At 35.4% G+C, this 17,586-nt stretch overlaps 2 protein-coding genes across 5 annotated transcripts; both read right to left on the reverse strand.

Moving 5' to 3' along the window:
• Positions 1–1,923: 1,923 nt before the first annotated feature.
• LOC108193614 (homeobox-leucine zipper protein GLABRA 2) lies at positions 1,924–12,252 on the reverse strand. 4 transcript variants are annotated; one of them, XM_064081570.1, is made up of 14 exons: positions 12,024–12,252; positions 11,631–11,703; positions 8,606–8,736; positions 7,613–7,672; positions 5,692–5,957; positions 5,364–5,486; positions 4,438–4,627; positions 3,968–4,360; positions 3,781–3,882; positions 3,488–3,688; positions 3,236–3,410; positions 2,874–3,145; positions 2,696–2,782; positions 1,924–2,610 (listed from the first exon to the last, which is right to left on the reverse strand). In XM_064081570.1, exons 5-14 carry the CDS (start codon positions 5,697–5,699, stop codon positions 2,254–2,256), a joined length of 1,908 nt encoding a protein of 635 aa, XP_063937640.1. In that variant the 5' UTR covers positions 5,700–5,957; positions 7,613–7,672; positions 8,606–8,736; positions 11,631–11,703; positions 12,024–12,252; the 3' UTR covers positions 1,924–2,253. The 4 variants fall into 4 exon arrangements, with proteins under 4 accessions (XP_063937640.1, XP_063937637.1, XP_063937639.1 ...); XM_064081567.1 differs by having other exon boundaries at positions 4,438–4,632; positions 5,369–5,486; positions 12,024–12,250; XM_064081569.1 differs by having other exon boundaries at positions 4,438–4,632; positions 5,369–5,486; positions 12,003–12,250.
• A 917-nt stretch (positions 12,253–13,169) lies between these two features.
• Positions 13,170–17,482, reverse strand: LOC108194171 (homeobox-leucine zipper protein GLABRA 2). Its single transcript, XM_017361084.2, has 11 exons — positions 17,089–17,482; positions 16,463–16,731; positions 16,208–16,325; positions 15,650–15,844; positions 15,180–15,572; positions 14,995–15,096; positions 14,711–14,911; positions 14,451–14,625; positions 14,101–14,372; positions 13,918–14,004; positions 13,170–13,842 (listed from the first exon to the last, which is right to left on the reverse strand). The coding sequence occupies exons 1-11, from the start codon at positions 17,179–17,181 to the stop codon at positions 13,465–13,467; spliced, it is 2,283 nt and encodes a 760-aa protein (XP_017216573.1). The 5' UTR covers positions 17,182–17,482; the 3' UTR covers positions 13,170–13,464.
• Between the last annotated feature and the right edge of the window lie 104 nt (positions 17,483–17,586).

Consider the following 17,586-nt stretch of genomic DNA (forward strand, 5'->3'; position numbering starts at 1 on the left):
ATGAAACTTAAGGTACTCCCTGTGTCAGCCAATAACTTTACTGCCTTATGCTTCAATACCCCCTCCAATGTTATGGTTTTTCTAGTCATCTTTTCAGATTAAGCATTCAAAGAAACTTCAGCAATAGTACCCTCATCTTCTTCTTCTAATAATTCCTCCAATACATCTTTTTCACCTTCTTCAACCAACATAAACGTATACTGCTGGTTTTTACATTGATGACCTTGAGAAAATTTATCTCCACACTTGTAGCAGAGATGATTATTTCTCTTATACTGGAACTCTTCAGGAGAGATTTTCTTGAAATGTTCTTTCCCTCCCCCAGTATTTCCAGTATCTTTGCCATTGCTATCTTTCTCTACAGGTTTCTTGTCTCCTCCACCCCACTTAGTAGCTACATTAGTTGTGACCTTCTTGCTATCTGATCTCTTGACCAAAATCTCCACAGTCTGTTCTTGATACTGGGCTATTTCCACAGCATCTAACAATGTCTTTGGCTTCATCAATCTAACCATTGGCTTAAGTTCCCCTTTCAACCCAGATATAAAGCTAGAGATAAAATAAACCTCATCCAAATGTGGATTTCTACTTAACACCACAGATTTCAACTCCTCAAATCTCTCCACATATTCAAGAACTGAGCCAGTCTGACACAACTTATTAAATTCCTCCTGCTCATCTAACCCCTCTTTTTTACCAAACCTTTTAGCTAATGCCTCACAGAATTCAACCCAAGACAAATTTTCATGAATTAGTTTGATACTCTGAAACCAAATATCTGCCTTCTCTTCCAAGAACATTTCTACAAATTCTACTTTGGCCTTGTCACTAACCTGATTGATTATGAAGAACTTATTGCATTTTCTCACCCAAGCTCTCGGATCCTCACCATTGAAAGTTGGAATCTCCATTCGAGGTTGGCGAAATTGCCACTTAAAAGTCCCTTCATTATGGTTATGCGCTCCTCCACCCTCTTTAGGTTGTGTTTGAGAACCTGGAGTTTGCAGAATTGGTGATCTCTCCACAAAAACTTCCCCATCACGCCCCATTACTTTTGTGAGATTCAATCCTTTAAGAACTCCCCCAAACTTAGAGTGAATGCGATCCTCCATTGTCGAGTTGTACAACTCGATCTTAGCATCACAATTTGTAACCAGTGAAGCCAATTGATCAATCTTGCCAAGAATCTTCGACTCCATTGCTGAAGTGCTCTGTTCAATCTGTTTGTGACAAGCTTTAGTAACTTCTTGCAAACGATTATCTATATCTCGCCAAGAATCCTCAGATGTTCGAGAACGAGTAACAGTCGCCATTGCCGAAGGATGGAACAGCTCTGATACCACTTGTTATGGAAAGATATAGAAATGGTATTGATAAATGGTAGTTACAGTAGAGAATACAGAGAAAAATAAGAAGAATAAAAGAATACAGGGAAGAAGAGAACTCTCTAACAAATTCGATACTCTAAACAATGAGCTACCACTACTTATAACTAGAATTCCCTTCAAAAATAACGACTTCAGTTCGTGACATATTGCAGTGAGAGGACTTGCCCAAATTTGATATGTTTTGGGCTGTACAAATTTTAGTATTAATTCTCACACGTCTCTGGTCTTTTTACAAAGTAGTCCCTGGTAAAAAAATAATTGACTGGTGCTAGTGTTTTCACAGAAATATTATTCCCGAGTATTTTCACAGGACTTTGTGTTCATGCTTTTATATCTGTTCGGATACTATCGAAAGACCATCTATGTTATCCCGACTTAGCTGAAAGTGTGTAAACTAGATAGGATTCAGCAATAATTTAAAATTTTTACATAATTTTTGCCTAAAATAAATGTCGGAGTGTGCTTACCCATATCCGAGTGTCGAGTGTTCAACACACGGATACTCAAGACAAAATGAAGAGTCGGGGTAACGTACTGCAAAATAACAGAAGAAGTTGCACATCATCGAGTCTTAGAGTGACTGGTAATCGCTTACACTAGAAGTTCTTGAATAGGTCCACAAAGACAAATTAACAAATTCAATTTCAGCTATGTGTGACGGCTCAATCCAAGACATACACGATCTTGAGCTGTTGAGCGCCAAATCTCGCCTAGTTTTCAAGCACAATTCAAATATTTTGAATTGAGTTGCCAAACATAGCGGTAGTCAATTAGAAAATAGTTACTGAATGCAAAATTTAACCCTACAGTACTTAGATATCCTGCATTTTAATCTTTAAAAGTTAAATAGAAGCCATCATTCAACTTAACACCGCAACGCTGTCTTGATGTTTTGCAATGTGCATGATACCAGTTTGTTCACAGGCTTGAAAGATTCCATGCTGAGATTTTCTGTTGGAGAGTTGCTTGTAAGGATTTGAAACGCGATTGTAAGCAAAGATCCGCCCTCTGTGCCAGATGAAAGTAAGAGAGGTCCTGATTCAACTCCATCTGGAATAATTGAGAAACCAGAAGGTAAGATAGCAATGTCACTTGTATCACAGCCTTGCATTGCAGATTGCATGCTACTGATGTCCACTGGTGCATAAACTACAGTTGACTCGAAGGCGTTCGTGCAGCAGTCTTGGAGTATCCGCACACTTTTTCTATTTTGTTTCATGGCCTAATTTATTGGAGAATGTTAGACTAAAATCTCTGAGGCAGTGAGAGGTCAATCAAGTGAAGAGGTTTCTTTGTTAAAAATTAACCTGAATAGTAACTGCATTTCGCTGGTCCTGTCCTTTTACCAGGTTTGCTATGTTCCGCACTGGTCCTTTGTTCACAATAGTCTGCCACTAAATAAAGACAAGCATAATTATGGTTGTGAAGTTCAGGAATAAATTTAAAGTAGTCAACAGAATCGGAAGCTAAAGGTTGTTAATTTACCTCATTCCTTCGAGTTTCATCTCTCAAAAAATTGAATAGATTCTGGCGAGATACGGGCAACCAGACCGATAAAACAGCACACAACACGACACCAAGAGGTTCTTTAGGGTCGCTCAGATTCTTCCTCCATGCTATCCTTATGTCTTCTCCAGTTTTACTTGTAGCCGTGTTCCATGTATGATAGTTTGATGCTCCAAGGGCTCGATAGAAACTCGTTGTCATTCTTTGTGCCAATTCTAAAATGCTTTTCCTACCCGCCAATGTGAAAACACCTAGTTTTAACACAAGAGATGATGATTTCACAATTTACAGATCAATGAAATATTAAGAATCTATTACAGTTAATTGAAACATAGGGTAACCATATGAATTGTTTGTGTGGACATTTGTTGCCGTGAAAGACACAAGACGTTCACATTGGAGCTGCAACATTTTCAACCAACGGCCAGCACCAAATGCTAAACCACTATTAACAATTCTGCGATACAAGCTAGGTACTAGGCTTTTATGGCACTCCATATGTTCTACCCAGATCACCTGAATATTTCATTCACACATAAATAAGTAGACAATTTACGGATTGTCGAGAAAAGTATATATAATATAAAGGTTACCTTGATATGCCCATTTAATGTATCTTCAATGATGCAACCAGATGGACGCTTATAACATCTTTCATCAATATTACTTTCAAGTTTGTCAATAGAGACGTCAACAATTGCCCATTTATCAGCGGTTACTTGCTTGCAATGTCGGAAAAAATAAACTCGCCGCGTTGTCACCAGTGGCGTTGGCATCTGAAGCTCTGCAAACATCTGTTGAAAAAATATATAATAAGAATGGATCTGCAGCGGAGCGTGCTAAAGGTGAAGGTCGATGTTGAAACTTGAGATTTTCAATCAATTACCAGTTGAATGGCCCCATTCTTACCAACTCCCTCTCCACTGTTAATAACATCAACAGTAGCGGCCTTTGAGATCATGCATGGAAACATTTCTTGCCATTGTTTCTACGAAAAACACACACAATTTCAATATATTACAAACAAATTCTACAAAGTTTGGGAATTAGCTTGTAATATGATTTTATATTACCGCATCCATGAAATATTGAACTAATGTAGGAAGATCTAATAAGACAACTCCACTGTCCCTTGAAGCCTCAATAGATGATCCATTTGGCCATTTTCTTGCAAAGTTTTCGACAGAACAATCCTTTAGGTACTCCTCATAATTCAGTACCTCACGACCAGTCTCAAAGCTTTTGATCCAAAGTGGTTCCCCTTCAGTAGCCATTTTTATCAACTCCTCAATTGATTTGTTAACAATCCCGACAATTTGAGACTTTGCTAGCCCATAAACGTTGCTGAATGCATCTAAAGAACATCTCATATTGACAGCTTGATCATTTCGAGGTGAACAAGTTGATCTAGCTGGAGGTGATTCTGATGATGCATGCTTTCCGATAACTTCTAGAAGCCTTTTGTTCTACACGTTAAGAAATTAACATTAGCATGCATCAAATGTCGACTTGCGAGCAAATAATTATAGATGAATTAGCGAACCTCGGATTTCAGTCGCGCATTCTCAATCCATAGCTGTTGAAATTCGGATGGTATAACAGTGTGCTTAGCAGAAGCAGGGGCACCACAATTGGAACAAGCACTTTTCGTAATAATATCGCTCAAAGCCTTGTTTTCATCACGAAACCTAATCATTTCTCTTCTCAAAAACAAATTTCCTCGGCGCTCTTGAGTAGTCTGCAACACCAGCATCATAATAATATAATATTGTATACTTTTGTATGTCAGCTATATAATTTGTTGCTCAACATTAATCAAGATTATTTGCATTCTGCACATAATATTTATAAAGATACCAGAAGTTGTTTCATCAAGTTCTGTACTCATCAATTTAAAGCTCAGACAAACTTGTAACATACATTCATAAACAAATGGCAATAACTACTATATGAATCAAACAAGCCAGGCAAGTCGAATTTTTATTTCAAATTTATGCATAGTAGGTAATATCTCGTGAATTATTTCCTTGACATTGATAGAGAATTTAAATTCCAACACTCCTAGTACTTTATAGATAACACTGGTGTGAACAGTAAACATGATCCTAACTGCAGATTATGCTCAGTGAATCCCTAACATCAGCCGTAAATCTGGAATTTATAGTCAACACAATTTATAAATTGGGAATTCAAATGAAGTGCTTGCTATTAACACCATTTGTAATTTGGAATCTATAGCAGATGCATAAAAAAATATCATCAGGATTCAGAACAAGTTGATTGGATCTTCTCCAATAAAGGAAGAAAATCATCCAGTTATCGATTTAGTTGGATGTGGAGATGCATTCACGATCAAGCACATTTAAGCTATGAATCTTTAGAACTCTACGCTACTTAAAATATATAGTGCAGAATAAATCATAGTTATATATAACAAAAAATCAGAATGACTGAAAGAAAATTAGCTAGGTAACCTTAATCTGGGTACGACGATTTTGAAACCAGAACTTGACTTGGCTGGGATGGAGACCTAATTTCTTGCCCAGCTCCTCTCGCTGCTTGTCATCTGGATGTGGTGATTCTTTAAATAATCTGCAATTACAAACACATAAACACAATTTTTGATTAGATTAAAAGTACACAAAGTTTCTTGTAAACTAATTAATAATATGCATTTCGCAGCAAGATTATACATAAGGTCAGGTTCAAATGCGAAAATATCGAAAAAAAGAAAAAGAAAAGGGAAAAGCGAAAATATTAAAAAAGAAAAAAACGAGATTTAATGATAATTACTTACGCTTCCATTTCTCGGATTTGATCGAGAGTGTGCCTGTGATATTTCTTTCTCTTCTTGTTCTTATCGTCTTCAACATCATCGTCTTGCTGATCATCTGCGAATTCAATATCATCATAAGACCGCACCAGTGCGGAATTCTCACTGCTAATTTCAGTTACGTCCTCTCTTCTAATGCTGTTTCCTATACCAACACCATGAGCTGCATCTCTTTCCTCAACATCGGTGTTGTTTTTCGATGTTCCCTCACCATGTCGAAATATACCAGCCTTCACAATCATTGACATAATTCACAATATTAATCACACGCATCATATATTAAAATTAAAATCATACATATGTAACAAATATTTATAAACTACTACAAACATATAATAATACATATAACATGATTGATCAAAACATATAAACAGTGATGAAACCAGGATTCCAAGAGAAAATCAAATAATAAAGACACCAGGATTTCAAAACTCACGAGACTAAGGGAGAGAGCCGGAGAAGGGAAGAGATCCTTGGTGTATGGGTTTTGGTTTTGGTTAGGATTAAGAGGAGGTTTATTAGACATCATGTCCATGCTTGATGCTTTGATTGATTTGATAATTCAAGAAGACATTAGTTTATCAGAATACTTTTAAGTGACTCACCATCTTTAATGGGCGAGAAGGTAGAGGGGGAGGAGAGCAGTAGAGTTAATATATAAAAACAAAGGGGAGGTGAGCTTTGAAGCTGGCGTGGTGCGAAATTTCTACACAACTCAACTGCTTCATTATGTCACGGTGTCGTATCTGATACATATATGCACTCCAGAAAGATCTATCTTTATTTTAACTGTATTTTCAAGAATTTAAACCGATAGTATAAATTATTATTTTTTAAAAAAAATTTGTCATTCTGAAAAAAAAATTATTGCTTGTTATTTAAAAGAAATATATATTTTGACTGTACAGTCAAATTACTTGAAAATGTGTGAAAACAAGTCAAACGACTTATATAATAAATCAGAGTGAGTATTGAGTAATATTCATTGTATATTTGGAAAATATATTTGTTACACGCATCGTATCTTAGTTAGTATATGTATCATAAACATGAATTATGAAAACATTTTATTAAAAAAAAAAAAGCTAACAAAACCGTCATTGATTATTTAAAAAGAAAGCTATTGAATGATATGTTTAATCATACGAGTCATAGCTCATAACCACATGCAAGTTCACTAGTAGTGCACACCCCATAGAGAATTTAATCACTATATCATATTAAGAAGACTTCTCAATTACCAAACCCTATATCTTCCATTAAATACTGCAATAACTCGAGCTTGAATTAAAATTACACCAAAAAATATATTTTATCAAGACTGTCTAGAAATAATAATTACAATTGAGGATTGAGGAGAAAAATTGTCCACAGCAAACACATGAATTTAATAACGCATGTTAGTATTTCAATCAGGAGCACTGTGCTAAACACACTACTTGGTTTCACACTTATGAACTACTCCCTCTGTCCCTCTCATTTCTTTATAGTTTTTTCACTCTGCTCGACACGCATTTTAAGACACATATAAAACATAGTTCGACAACTTATTTTTGAAATTTTTCTTTTTTGTATAAAAATATGAACATCAAATTTTCATTCAAAAGAAAAGGAAGTTCAAAATAATTTATCGAACTACGTTTTACGAGAGCATTAGAATGCGTGCCGAGCCCCCGTTCCCCAATGTAAACAAATGAGGGGGACGGAGGGAGTATTTAAATATCACATATAGCATGCAAATCTAGTATCAGAAGAGTACTGAACTGCAATAGTATTCATGTTCACAGAAGTGCGTGCATATGATACAATAATACCACAACAGTGAATAACAATTGTATTCATGGTCAGTTGGTCACAAGAAATGATGATGAAAAAGTTTTCTTACCTGTTAATCAAGGTGTCAAGCTAATCAGTTCCTTATCATTTGTAGTCTCATCTAGGCCACCTGAAACATCAAAATATTTAACAGAAAATCGGAGTGCTACTATTAGATGTTGGTCAATGCATGAAAGAAAAAAACTGACATGTTCAAACAATCTGATGCCGCCTCAACATGCATATTAAAATTTATGTGGGTATCATTGCTTCGACGTACCAACTACCACGACTAATTCTACAAGATTCCTGACTTTGTCCCATATTGTCTCAAAAAACTATAAATTGGTTGCTTGTACTCCGAGAGCAGATCGACAGTATTTCCAATCACAAATGATTATTTGTTAAAACATGAATGTTTAAGTTCTTATAGATTAATTTCCTCTATCTAGCTTGGAACCGGAAAAGGGTCAGGTGCATCTCTCTCTGGTCAAGCCTTATTTAGCCTTAGGGGATTCAACACGTCACGCATGTAATAAACGCTAACACTATATATCTAGCAACAAGTGACATGAATTACAATAAGTTTTGTTCAAGTATTCACTAGTCAACACATACTCACTGTCACATGTCATGAACTCTACATGAATTACATGAACTCTACATAAATAATCTTTATATTATATATAAAGCAATTGTTGAAAATCACATACTTGGCATATAAAAAAATCAAAGAAAAATAAGAGAGATGGGCCTTAAAGAAAGGCGGAAAGGAGCAATTATACTTATAAGTACCAATAATTTGGTTGAAAAATTGGCATTCAAGCATTTGAAAAGAATATTTGAGTTTGACTATGATTTTCAATCAAAAACCGATCCCATTTGGATAAAACCCCATAAATTTCAAACGTCTAAGCATTGGGACAACTAGGTGAATGAATAAAAGTGCATCATACAATCAACAAACCACGAAAGTGCATCAAACAATCAAAAAACCAGGGAAACATTATTAATAAATTAAAGATCATTAACATTACGATATTAAGCTATTCTTGTTACTTACCCTAATCTCTTGTAGTGCCCCCGCCATTTGCATACTATGTCAATAGGAATCCAGGACATCGGTCCTTAATCATAATAGATGACTCCAATTACCTCCCCAATATAATATGCAAGCGGACCACCATTGCCAGACTACACAATCAGAGGTAGTAAGTAAAACAATATTGACAATGTGTCTAGCAAATGAGCAATTAATAACATAATAAGCAAGTACTAACATAATAACAATGTTGTGCCCAGGCAAAAACGAAAATAATAACATAATATGCAAGTACTAACATAAACATATCTATCCTTTCGAACTACACATGATGCAAGACTATAACATGTCTAAGCACCATATTACTAGAAGTGTGTTCCACTATTTAGAAGTCAAGCTATGATCATTATCAACATCCTTTACAGGAACCTAATATAAACTTTAATTAGCTAGCATTGGTTACCCTTATGACTCTTGTTGTTTTGTACAGCGCTTGCTCATAAAGATGATCATATAACCGACCCACAATCTTAGTTCCAAAATGTACACAAAGACTCCATTGTAGTAACAAAACTATACATGCATGTATTTCACTTCCTAAACCATCAAGTGTACTCAACCATATAGTATAATGAATACACTAACATGTGTAAAGTCCATAGTCCAAAATGTATAAACAAAATCAAGTGGCACTACAAATTTGTGGTCGTACTAATACACCATTTCAAGTTTCCATAATATTTGCTAAGGTTTTATAAAAAAATTTATATTTGCTAACCATTAAAGGACATACGAGGACATCCTAATAGCTCATATTTATAAACAATATAGATTTAGAAGATAGAAAAATGTCATTATTATCAAGTGGGAAAAAGAATGTACACTTATGATTATGCAATTTGCATGAAAAACTCTCTACCATCATATTTGGGATGAGGGCGTTCAAATCTGACAAAAAGTTAAGAGAGCACGAATATTTAATGAGCGTTATGCTTACTCTTAAATAACTAGTGCTTTTAAATCATTGTTTATTTTGATACACACAAATCTAATATCTTCTTGTAATAAACAAAATTTGATGCAACACAAATTACAAAAAGATTGTGTTCAACTAAGAAACGGTGTGTGCTCCTTCTAACACTAAAACTGATATATGAAAATGACACAAATTAGTTTTTTTACCAATATTCATCCTAACAGCTATGATACCAATATTTACCTGGAGACTTCCACCAAATTGTATTTTATCTACAAACTATCTGGATGTAGGAATAACCACCAAATTGTATTCTAAAAAACTATATACATAGAGACTATCCACCAAATTGTATTCTACAAACTCTTCGCATGTAGGAATAACCACCAAATTGTATTCTACAAACTCTCCCCATGTAGGAATAACCACCAAATTGTATTCTAAAAAACTATTTTCCTAGAGACTATCCACCGAATTGTGTTCTACAAACTCTCCACATGTAGGAATAACCACCAAACTGTATTCTACAAACTCTCCACAAGTAGGAATAAGATTTGTTGAAGTCAAAATAACGGTCCAATTATCATTACTCTCGACAATAGTCCCAAACCTTGAATGATCTCTGTATCACCTAAATTACAAACAATTGTGTAAAAAAGTCTTTTTCATACATTGATTGATAATACATTAAATATAAGAAAGATAAAACAAAATTTCAAATAAACATTGTATATTTCTTTCCTTAATAAGACACAAGCCCCACAACTGAAAGGCGACTTTAACAAAGCTATCTATATATAAACATCCGGATGCAGATTATAATCTTTTTACTTATATATTGGCGCTTGCTAGCTGAGTTACAGAATTAACCATATGGCATGGATCTGTATACATATATGAAATTTTAATGACACGTCCAACATATCAAATGACATATTAATTAGGTGATGGAAACAACATATATAAGATAATATTCACAAAATTCATAATTAACAAAAAATACACAAGAATAGTTATTAGTGATAACTATGAAAAGAAAAACTTAATCTCTTAATAGAACCATGACGTTTAATAGTGATTGTAAGTACTACCTCTGCAACTTACCCCAATAACCCCTACTGAGTTTATAAGCATATATGGAGGTTTGATGCAACTTACTCGCACTGAGTTTAGAGAGGTTTGATGTTATGTTTACACATTGTATACCTTACCCAGACTGATCAAGATTACCATCAGGTGGTGGATTTGAAAGCGTAAATCTTATGAATCTTGCTAAACTCTTTTTCTGTGGACTAAATAATGTTAAGCTCTAATAGATAATAATTAATTAATTTTATTCACAAGTCCCGTTCAAATTTATGATGACCAATTTGTCTCAATGCTTATAACGTGAAAATATAAATCCTATTATTTATTACTCATGCCATGGTAGTTAAACTATATGACTATATATACATATCACCACAAAATTCATTCATTTTTTGTGAATTTCCTCTACCACCACTGGGAGACTATCTATCCTACATCTGTGTCAATACTTGTTGCCGAAAAATTAAAACTCATTTTAGTACCACATCCATGCCGAAAATTGGTTCCCAACACATACAAAAGCTAGTTATAATTATCTTTTAGTGGAGTAGAGTAAAGTTTCATAAAATTTTCTCGTTGTAATTCCTCAAGCTAAATAGATTATTTGGTTGGCATTTTGATTCATCAGACAAGATAGCTTTTGATGTCATTAAAGAAGTTGAGGGTGCTAATGAAAAAAATGCAATTATATATTGTTAGAAAACAAAGGCTCCTATCATCAAATACACACATCCAATCATAGCAGAAAAAGTATTCGTCCAACAGTAGTAAACAATATTCATTCCATATTTCTAAGTTTCTCCAAAAGAAATGGTAGCGGTTTCTTTCTATGCCACATTCCCCGTTAATGTGATCGAAGTGTGTAATGTGTACTAAGAAGCGAAGCTAAATTTTGACCACTATTTCCTTTTTTCACAAAATAAATTAAAATTGTACAACAACAATAAATAATAACAACAATAATAATACACTCCCTTATACCGTCTGACGCTGGTTCACGTTCCCATACTATCTTCATCTTTCCACCAAGACTTTCCATGATTAAGAATCTTACCTGCAAGCAACCAGTGGCAGAGCAAGAATTTGTCAAGACGAAGTGACAATCAACATGCAGGGCCTTAGTACGTAGTTTTAAGACAAGATCAGAAGTGTCAAATTAAATCGAACAAGCACATTATACATCAATGTTACAAATATTTGTTAGTAGCTAGCAAGTTCGAGACTAATAACAAAAGTGTCCCAAATAAATTCGCCTTGTGATTACTAGCAATTTTTATAATATTTTGATTGAGGCATTTTAGCGAACAGTTGGAGAGCAAGAGACATGTATCTAGTATAAACCAAAGTAAGAACCTAGGAAGAGATAATTCATGCCTTTCTCGTCTTCTCGTTCGATTAAGGTTATGGAAGAGTGAGAACGTCTGGAGCTCCGACTGTGAACTGTGTAGTCTGTAGGACCAAGGGGGTAATAACAATATAATCCTAGATTTTATTCCAAAATTGTTTAGACTTGTGCGTATATAATACTCCCTCCGTCCCACCCATTTCTTATCGAATGGGTTGGGCACGGAGGTTAAGAAATATGTATAAAGTAGTGGAAAAGAGGAAGAAAAGTGGGTAAAGTGGTGGGACCAATTTTTAATGTATAAAAAGAAGATAGTGGAGTAAAAATAGTGTGAAAAGGAAAGAAAAGTTGAGAAGTGGTGGGACCCATTGACTATTTTTGGTAAGTTTTGAAATGTAAAGAATTGGGTGGGACACCCCAAAAAGGAAAGTATAAAGAAATGGGTGGGACGGAGGGAGTATAAGTGGTACTTTGTTTTCGAAATAATTCTTAAATATATATATGTACAGGCAACAAGGACTTATTTTATGAAATATCGTAACATTTATATTTTTTATGTTTGTTATCATTGTGATATTATATAAAAACACGTATAAGGTGGATATGAGGTGTATTTTCATAATTTATTTTTAAATTTTTTATATTAAAATTTTTATTTAGAAGGAAAAAGTTAAAAGTAATTTATGAAACCATAACTCAACGGAACGTTAAAATACGTGCATAGCTCCGTTCTCCAATATATAATTGTATACTTCCGGACAGAGGAAGTAATAATTGTAAAATATATATTTATAGATATACCAGATTTAAATATAACATTATATCTATCAAATAATATACAGCTTATTGCAATAATGTATATCTAAGCAGTAAACATAGACGCGGTCTCTTTGGAAAATATGTTGATTCTCATCTTTCACTGATTTACAATTAACATTCAATACATTTCTGAGAAGGCAGAACATGTGTTTGTTTATCATAACTGTTGTCTGTTAACATGCAGAACTCAGGCCAGTATCATAACACGAAGGTCGAAGGGTAATATACCTGACCAGTGTGCATTTTAACGGTGAAGATACTTATTTCTGACAAAAGTATGCAACCAACTGCGAAAATTGTCCAAATAGTTCTAGAAAAACTATGCACATGCAGTATAGGATGCAAGGTATCAAGAAAAAGATCAAGTCACTGGTAAAAATTACACATCATAGAGCCTTCAAGTAATTAGTAATCGCTTACACTAGAAGTTCTTGAATAGATCCTCAAAGACAAATTAGCATATTCGATTTCAGCTATGTTTGACGGCTCAATTCAAGCCATGTACACTGTTTCAAGCACAATTCAAGATTTTGAATTGAGTTGCCAAACATAGCGGTAGTCAATCAGAAAATAGTTACTGAATGCTATATATAAGCCTATAGTACTTTCATATATGCTGCATTTTAATCTATAAAAATTGCACAGAAGCCCTCATTCTTCACACTGCAATGCTGTCTTGATGTTTTGCAACGTGCATGATACCAGTGTGTTCACAGACTCGAAAGACTCCATGCTGAGATTTTCTGTTGGAGAGTTGGTTGTGAGGATTTGAAACGCGATGGTGAGCAATGATCCGCCCTCTGTGCTCTTGTCTTCTGACCTAGATGAGATTAACAGAGGCCTTGATTCAACTCCGTCTGGCAGAATTGAGAAACCAGAAGGTAAGATAGCAATGTCACTTGGATCGCAGCCTGTCATTGCAGATTCCATGCTACTGATGTCCACTGGTGCATAAACTATGGTTGACTCGTAGGCGTTGGTGCAACTGTCTTGGAGTATCCACACACTTTTTTGTTTCTGTTTTATGGCCTAATATGTTGAAGAATGTTAGACGAGACAGTGAGAGGTCAATCGCGTTAAGAGGCTTCTTTGTTAAAAACTCACCTGAATAGTAACTGCATTTCTATGGTCCTGCCCTTTTACCAGGTTTGCTATGTTCTGAGCTGGTCCTTCGTTCACACTAATCTCCCACTAAATCAACACGAGCATAATTGAGGTTATTAAGAGAAGTCCGGGAATAAATTTTAAATTAATCAATGGAATTGGAAGATAAAGGTTACTAATTACCTCATTCCTTCGAGTTTCATCTCTCAAAAAATCAAACAGATTCTGGTGAGATACGGGCAACCAGACTGATAAAACAGCACACAAGACCACACCAAGAGGTTCTCCAGGGTCACTCAAATTCTTCCGCCAAGCTATCCTTATGTCTTCTCCAGTTTTACTTGTAGTCTTGTTCCATGTATGATAGTTTGATGCTCCAAGGGCTCGGTAGAAACTCTTTGTCATTCTCTGTGCCAATTTTAAAATGCTTTGCCTACCCGCAAATGTAGCAACACCTAGAGAAGTACAAGAGATGATGATGTCAATCTTTAAAGAACGATTAGATCGAGAGATAAATTGATATATAGTCTAACCATATGAATTGCTTGTGGGGACATTTGTTGCCATGAAGAACACAAGGCGCTCACATTGCAGCTGCAATGTTTTCATCCAATGGCCTGCACCGAATGCTAAACCACTATTAACAATTGTGCGATACAAGCTAGGTACTAGGCTTTTCTGGCACTCCATATGCTCGACCCAGATCACCTGAAAATTTCATTCACATATAAATAACAAACAAGTAGAAAATTCATGGAATGTCCAAAGAAATTATATGTAGTATGAGTGTTACCTTACTATGCCCATTCGACTTATCTTCTATGATGCAACCAGAAGGACGCTTATAACATCTTGAATCAATATTATTCTCAAGCTTGTCAAGGGAAACATCTACAATTGCCCATTTATCAGCTGCTAATTGCTTGCAATGGCGCACAAAATAAACTTCCCGAGTCGCCACCACAGGCGTTAGCATCTGAAGCTCTGCAAACATCTGTCGGGTAAAAAATTATAAGAATGGATCTACGGATTGCAGAATATGAAGAGCTTTGAAACTTAAGAACTTAAATCAATTACCAGTTGGATGGCTCCATTCTTACCAGCTCCCTCTCCGTTGTTGATAACATCAACAATAGAGCCCTTAGAGATCATGCATGGAAACAATTCTTGCCATTGTTTCTACAAAACACACAGAATTTCAATATATTTCAAATAAATCATAAGAGAGTTTGAGAATTAGCTATAATGTGGTTTTTAATTACCGCATCCATGAAATATTGAACTAATGTAGGAAGATCCATAAAGACAACTCCACTGTCCCTTGAAGCCTCAACAGATGATCCATTAGGCCATTTTTTTGTGAAGTTTTTGACAGGCAAAATCTTCAGGTACTCGTCATAGTTCAGTATCTCACGGCCAGTCTCAAAGCTTTTGATCCAAAGTGGTTCCCCTTTAGTGGCCATTTTTATCAACTCCTCAGTTGCTTTGTTAACAATCTCGACAATTTGAGACCTTTCTAGCCCAAAAATGTCGCTGAATGCATCTGAAGAACATTTCATATTGCCAGCTTGGTCACTTCCAGGTGAACAAGTTGATCTAGCTGGCGGTGATTCTGATGATGCATATTTCCCAATAACTGCTAGAAGCTTTTCGTTCTACACGTTAAGAAAGCACTATTAGCATGCATCAATTGTCAACTCATGAGCATATAATTCGAGATGAATTAGCTAACCTCGGATTTTAATCGAGCATTCTCAATCCTTAGCTGCTGAAATTCAGATGGTATAATGGAATCCTTAGCAGAAGCAAGGACGCCACAATTGAGACAAGCACCCTTGGCAACAATCTCCCTCAAAGCCTTGTTTTCTTCGCGAAGCCTGTTCATTTCTCTTCTCAACAAAGAATTCTCATGGCGCTCTTGAATAGCCTGCAATACCAGCATCATAGTTTTGCACATTAAATTATACGGATACCAGAGGTGGTTTCATCAAGTTCTAAAATTGGTTGCAATTCTGGAAGCTATAGCAGTATAGCTAACGCCATCTTTAAATTGGAAATTAATGAAGCGCTTGCTACTAACACCATTTGGTATTTTGAAATTATAGCAGATGCATAACATAACTCTCTTCGGGTTTCATAACAAGTTAATAAGAATTTTTGACGATTAATCATACTTAAGCTATGAATCTATCAAACTCTACGATATTGCTTAATATTATGGTGCAGATTAAAATCACAGTTAAATAAAACAAAAAATCACGAATGACTGAAAGAAAATAAGCTAAAGAACCTTAATCTGGGTACGACGATTTTGAAACCAGAACTTGACTTGTCTGGGATGAAGACCTAATTTCTGGCTCAGCTCTTGTCGTTGCTTCTCATCCGGATGTGGTGATTCTTTAAATAATCTGCAATTACACACACATTTTGTGATTAAATTAAGATTAAGATTACACTAAGTTTCTTGTATACAATCTACATTTAGCACCAAGATTATAGGTTCAAATGCGAAAAAATCAAAAACAAATTACTGATAATTACTTACGCTTCCATTTCTCGGATTTGATCAAGAGTGTGCCTGTGATATTTCTTTCTCTTCTTGTTCTTGTTATCATCTTCAACATCATCGTCTTCGTGCTCAACAGCCACATTAATATCATCATAAGACCGCACCTGCGCAGAATTCTCACTGCTAATTTCCGTTATATCTTCTCTTTTAGTGTTGCTTCCTGCACCACCACCGTGAGCTTCATCTCCTTCCTCAACTTCCATGTAATTTTTCGATGTTCCACCGCCATGTCGAAATATACCAGCCTTCACAGTCATTTACACACTTCACAATATTAATCACACGTCGCATATATCATGAATCATAATTATATATAAATACTATACAAGTGTGAAACCAGAATTCCGAGATTAAAAAATATATAAATAAACCAGAATTCATATAAGCACGATTGATCAAAACATATAAACAGAAGACGAGAGATAATAAAGACAGATAAACAGTGACAGTGACGGAACCAGGATTCCGAAATTAAAAAAAATAAAAAATGGTTGAACCAAAATTCATATAAGCATGATTGTACGGTGACAAAACCAGGACTACGAGAGATAATAAAGATAGAGAAACGGTGACAGTGACGGAACCAGGATTCCGAGACTTACGAGACTGAGGGAGAGAGCGGGAGAAGGGAAGAGGTTCTTGGTAGTAGGGTTTGGGTTTGGATGTCGGTCCATGCTCAATGGTTTGGTTGGCATGAAAACTCAACAACACATGAGTATATAATCAAACTAGCAATAATATTAATGAGCCATGGCGTGGCAAGTGAGTGCACCATCTTAAATGGTGAGGAGGAAGAGGGGGAGGAGAGCAGTAGAATTAAGAGAATAAAAACAAAGGGATATTACTCGGGGTAATAAATATTTTGTTGGTGTGGTGCAGAAGCTGATGATTCAAACAGTGGGGGCTGGCTGGTGAGGTTTGACTGTGGGAGAGTAAATTGGTACGAGTGCATGAATTTGGTTTTGGTTTGGGGAGTTGTGGAGATAGAATTTTTGCATTACTCAACTGCTTGATTGCGTTACAGTGGTCTATCTGATGCTTATATGCACTCCAGACAAATTTATCTCCGTGTTAACTGTACATTATCTATTTGAATTTTT

Source organism: Daucus carota, chromosome 7 (assembly GCF_001625215.2).
Source record: "Daucus carota subsp. sativus chromosome 7, DH1 v3.0, whole genome shotgun sequence".
In the NCBI taxonomy this organism is placed as follows: Eukaryota; Viridiplantae; Streptophyta; class Magnoliopsida; order Apiales; family Apiaceae; genus Daucus; species Daucus carota.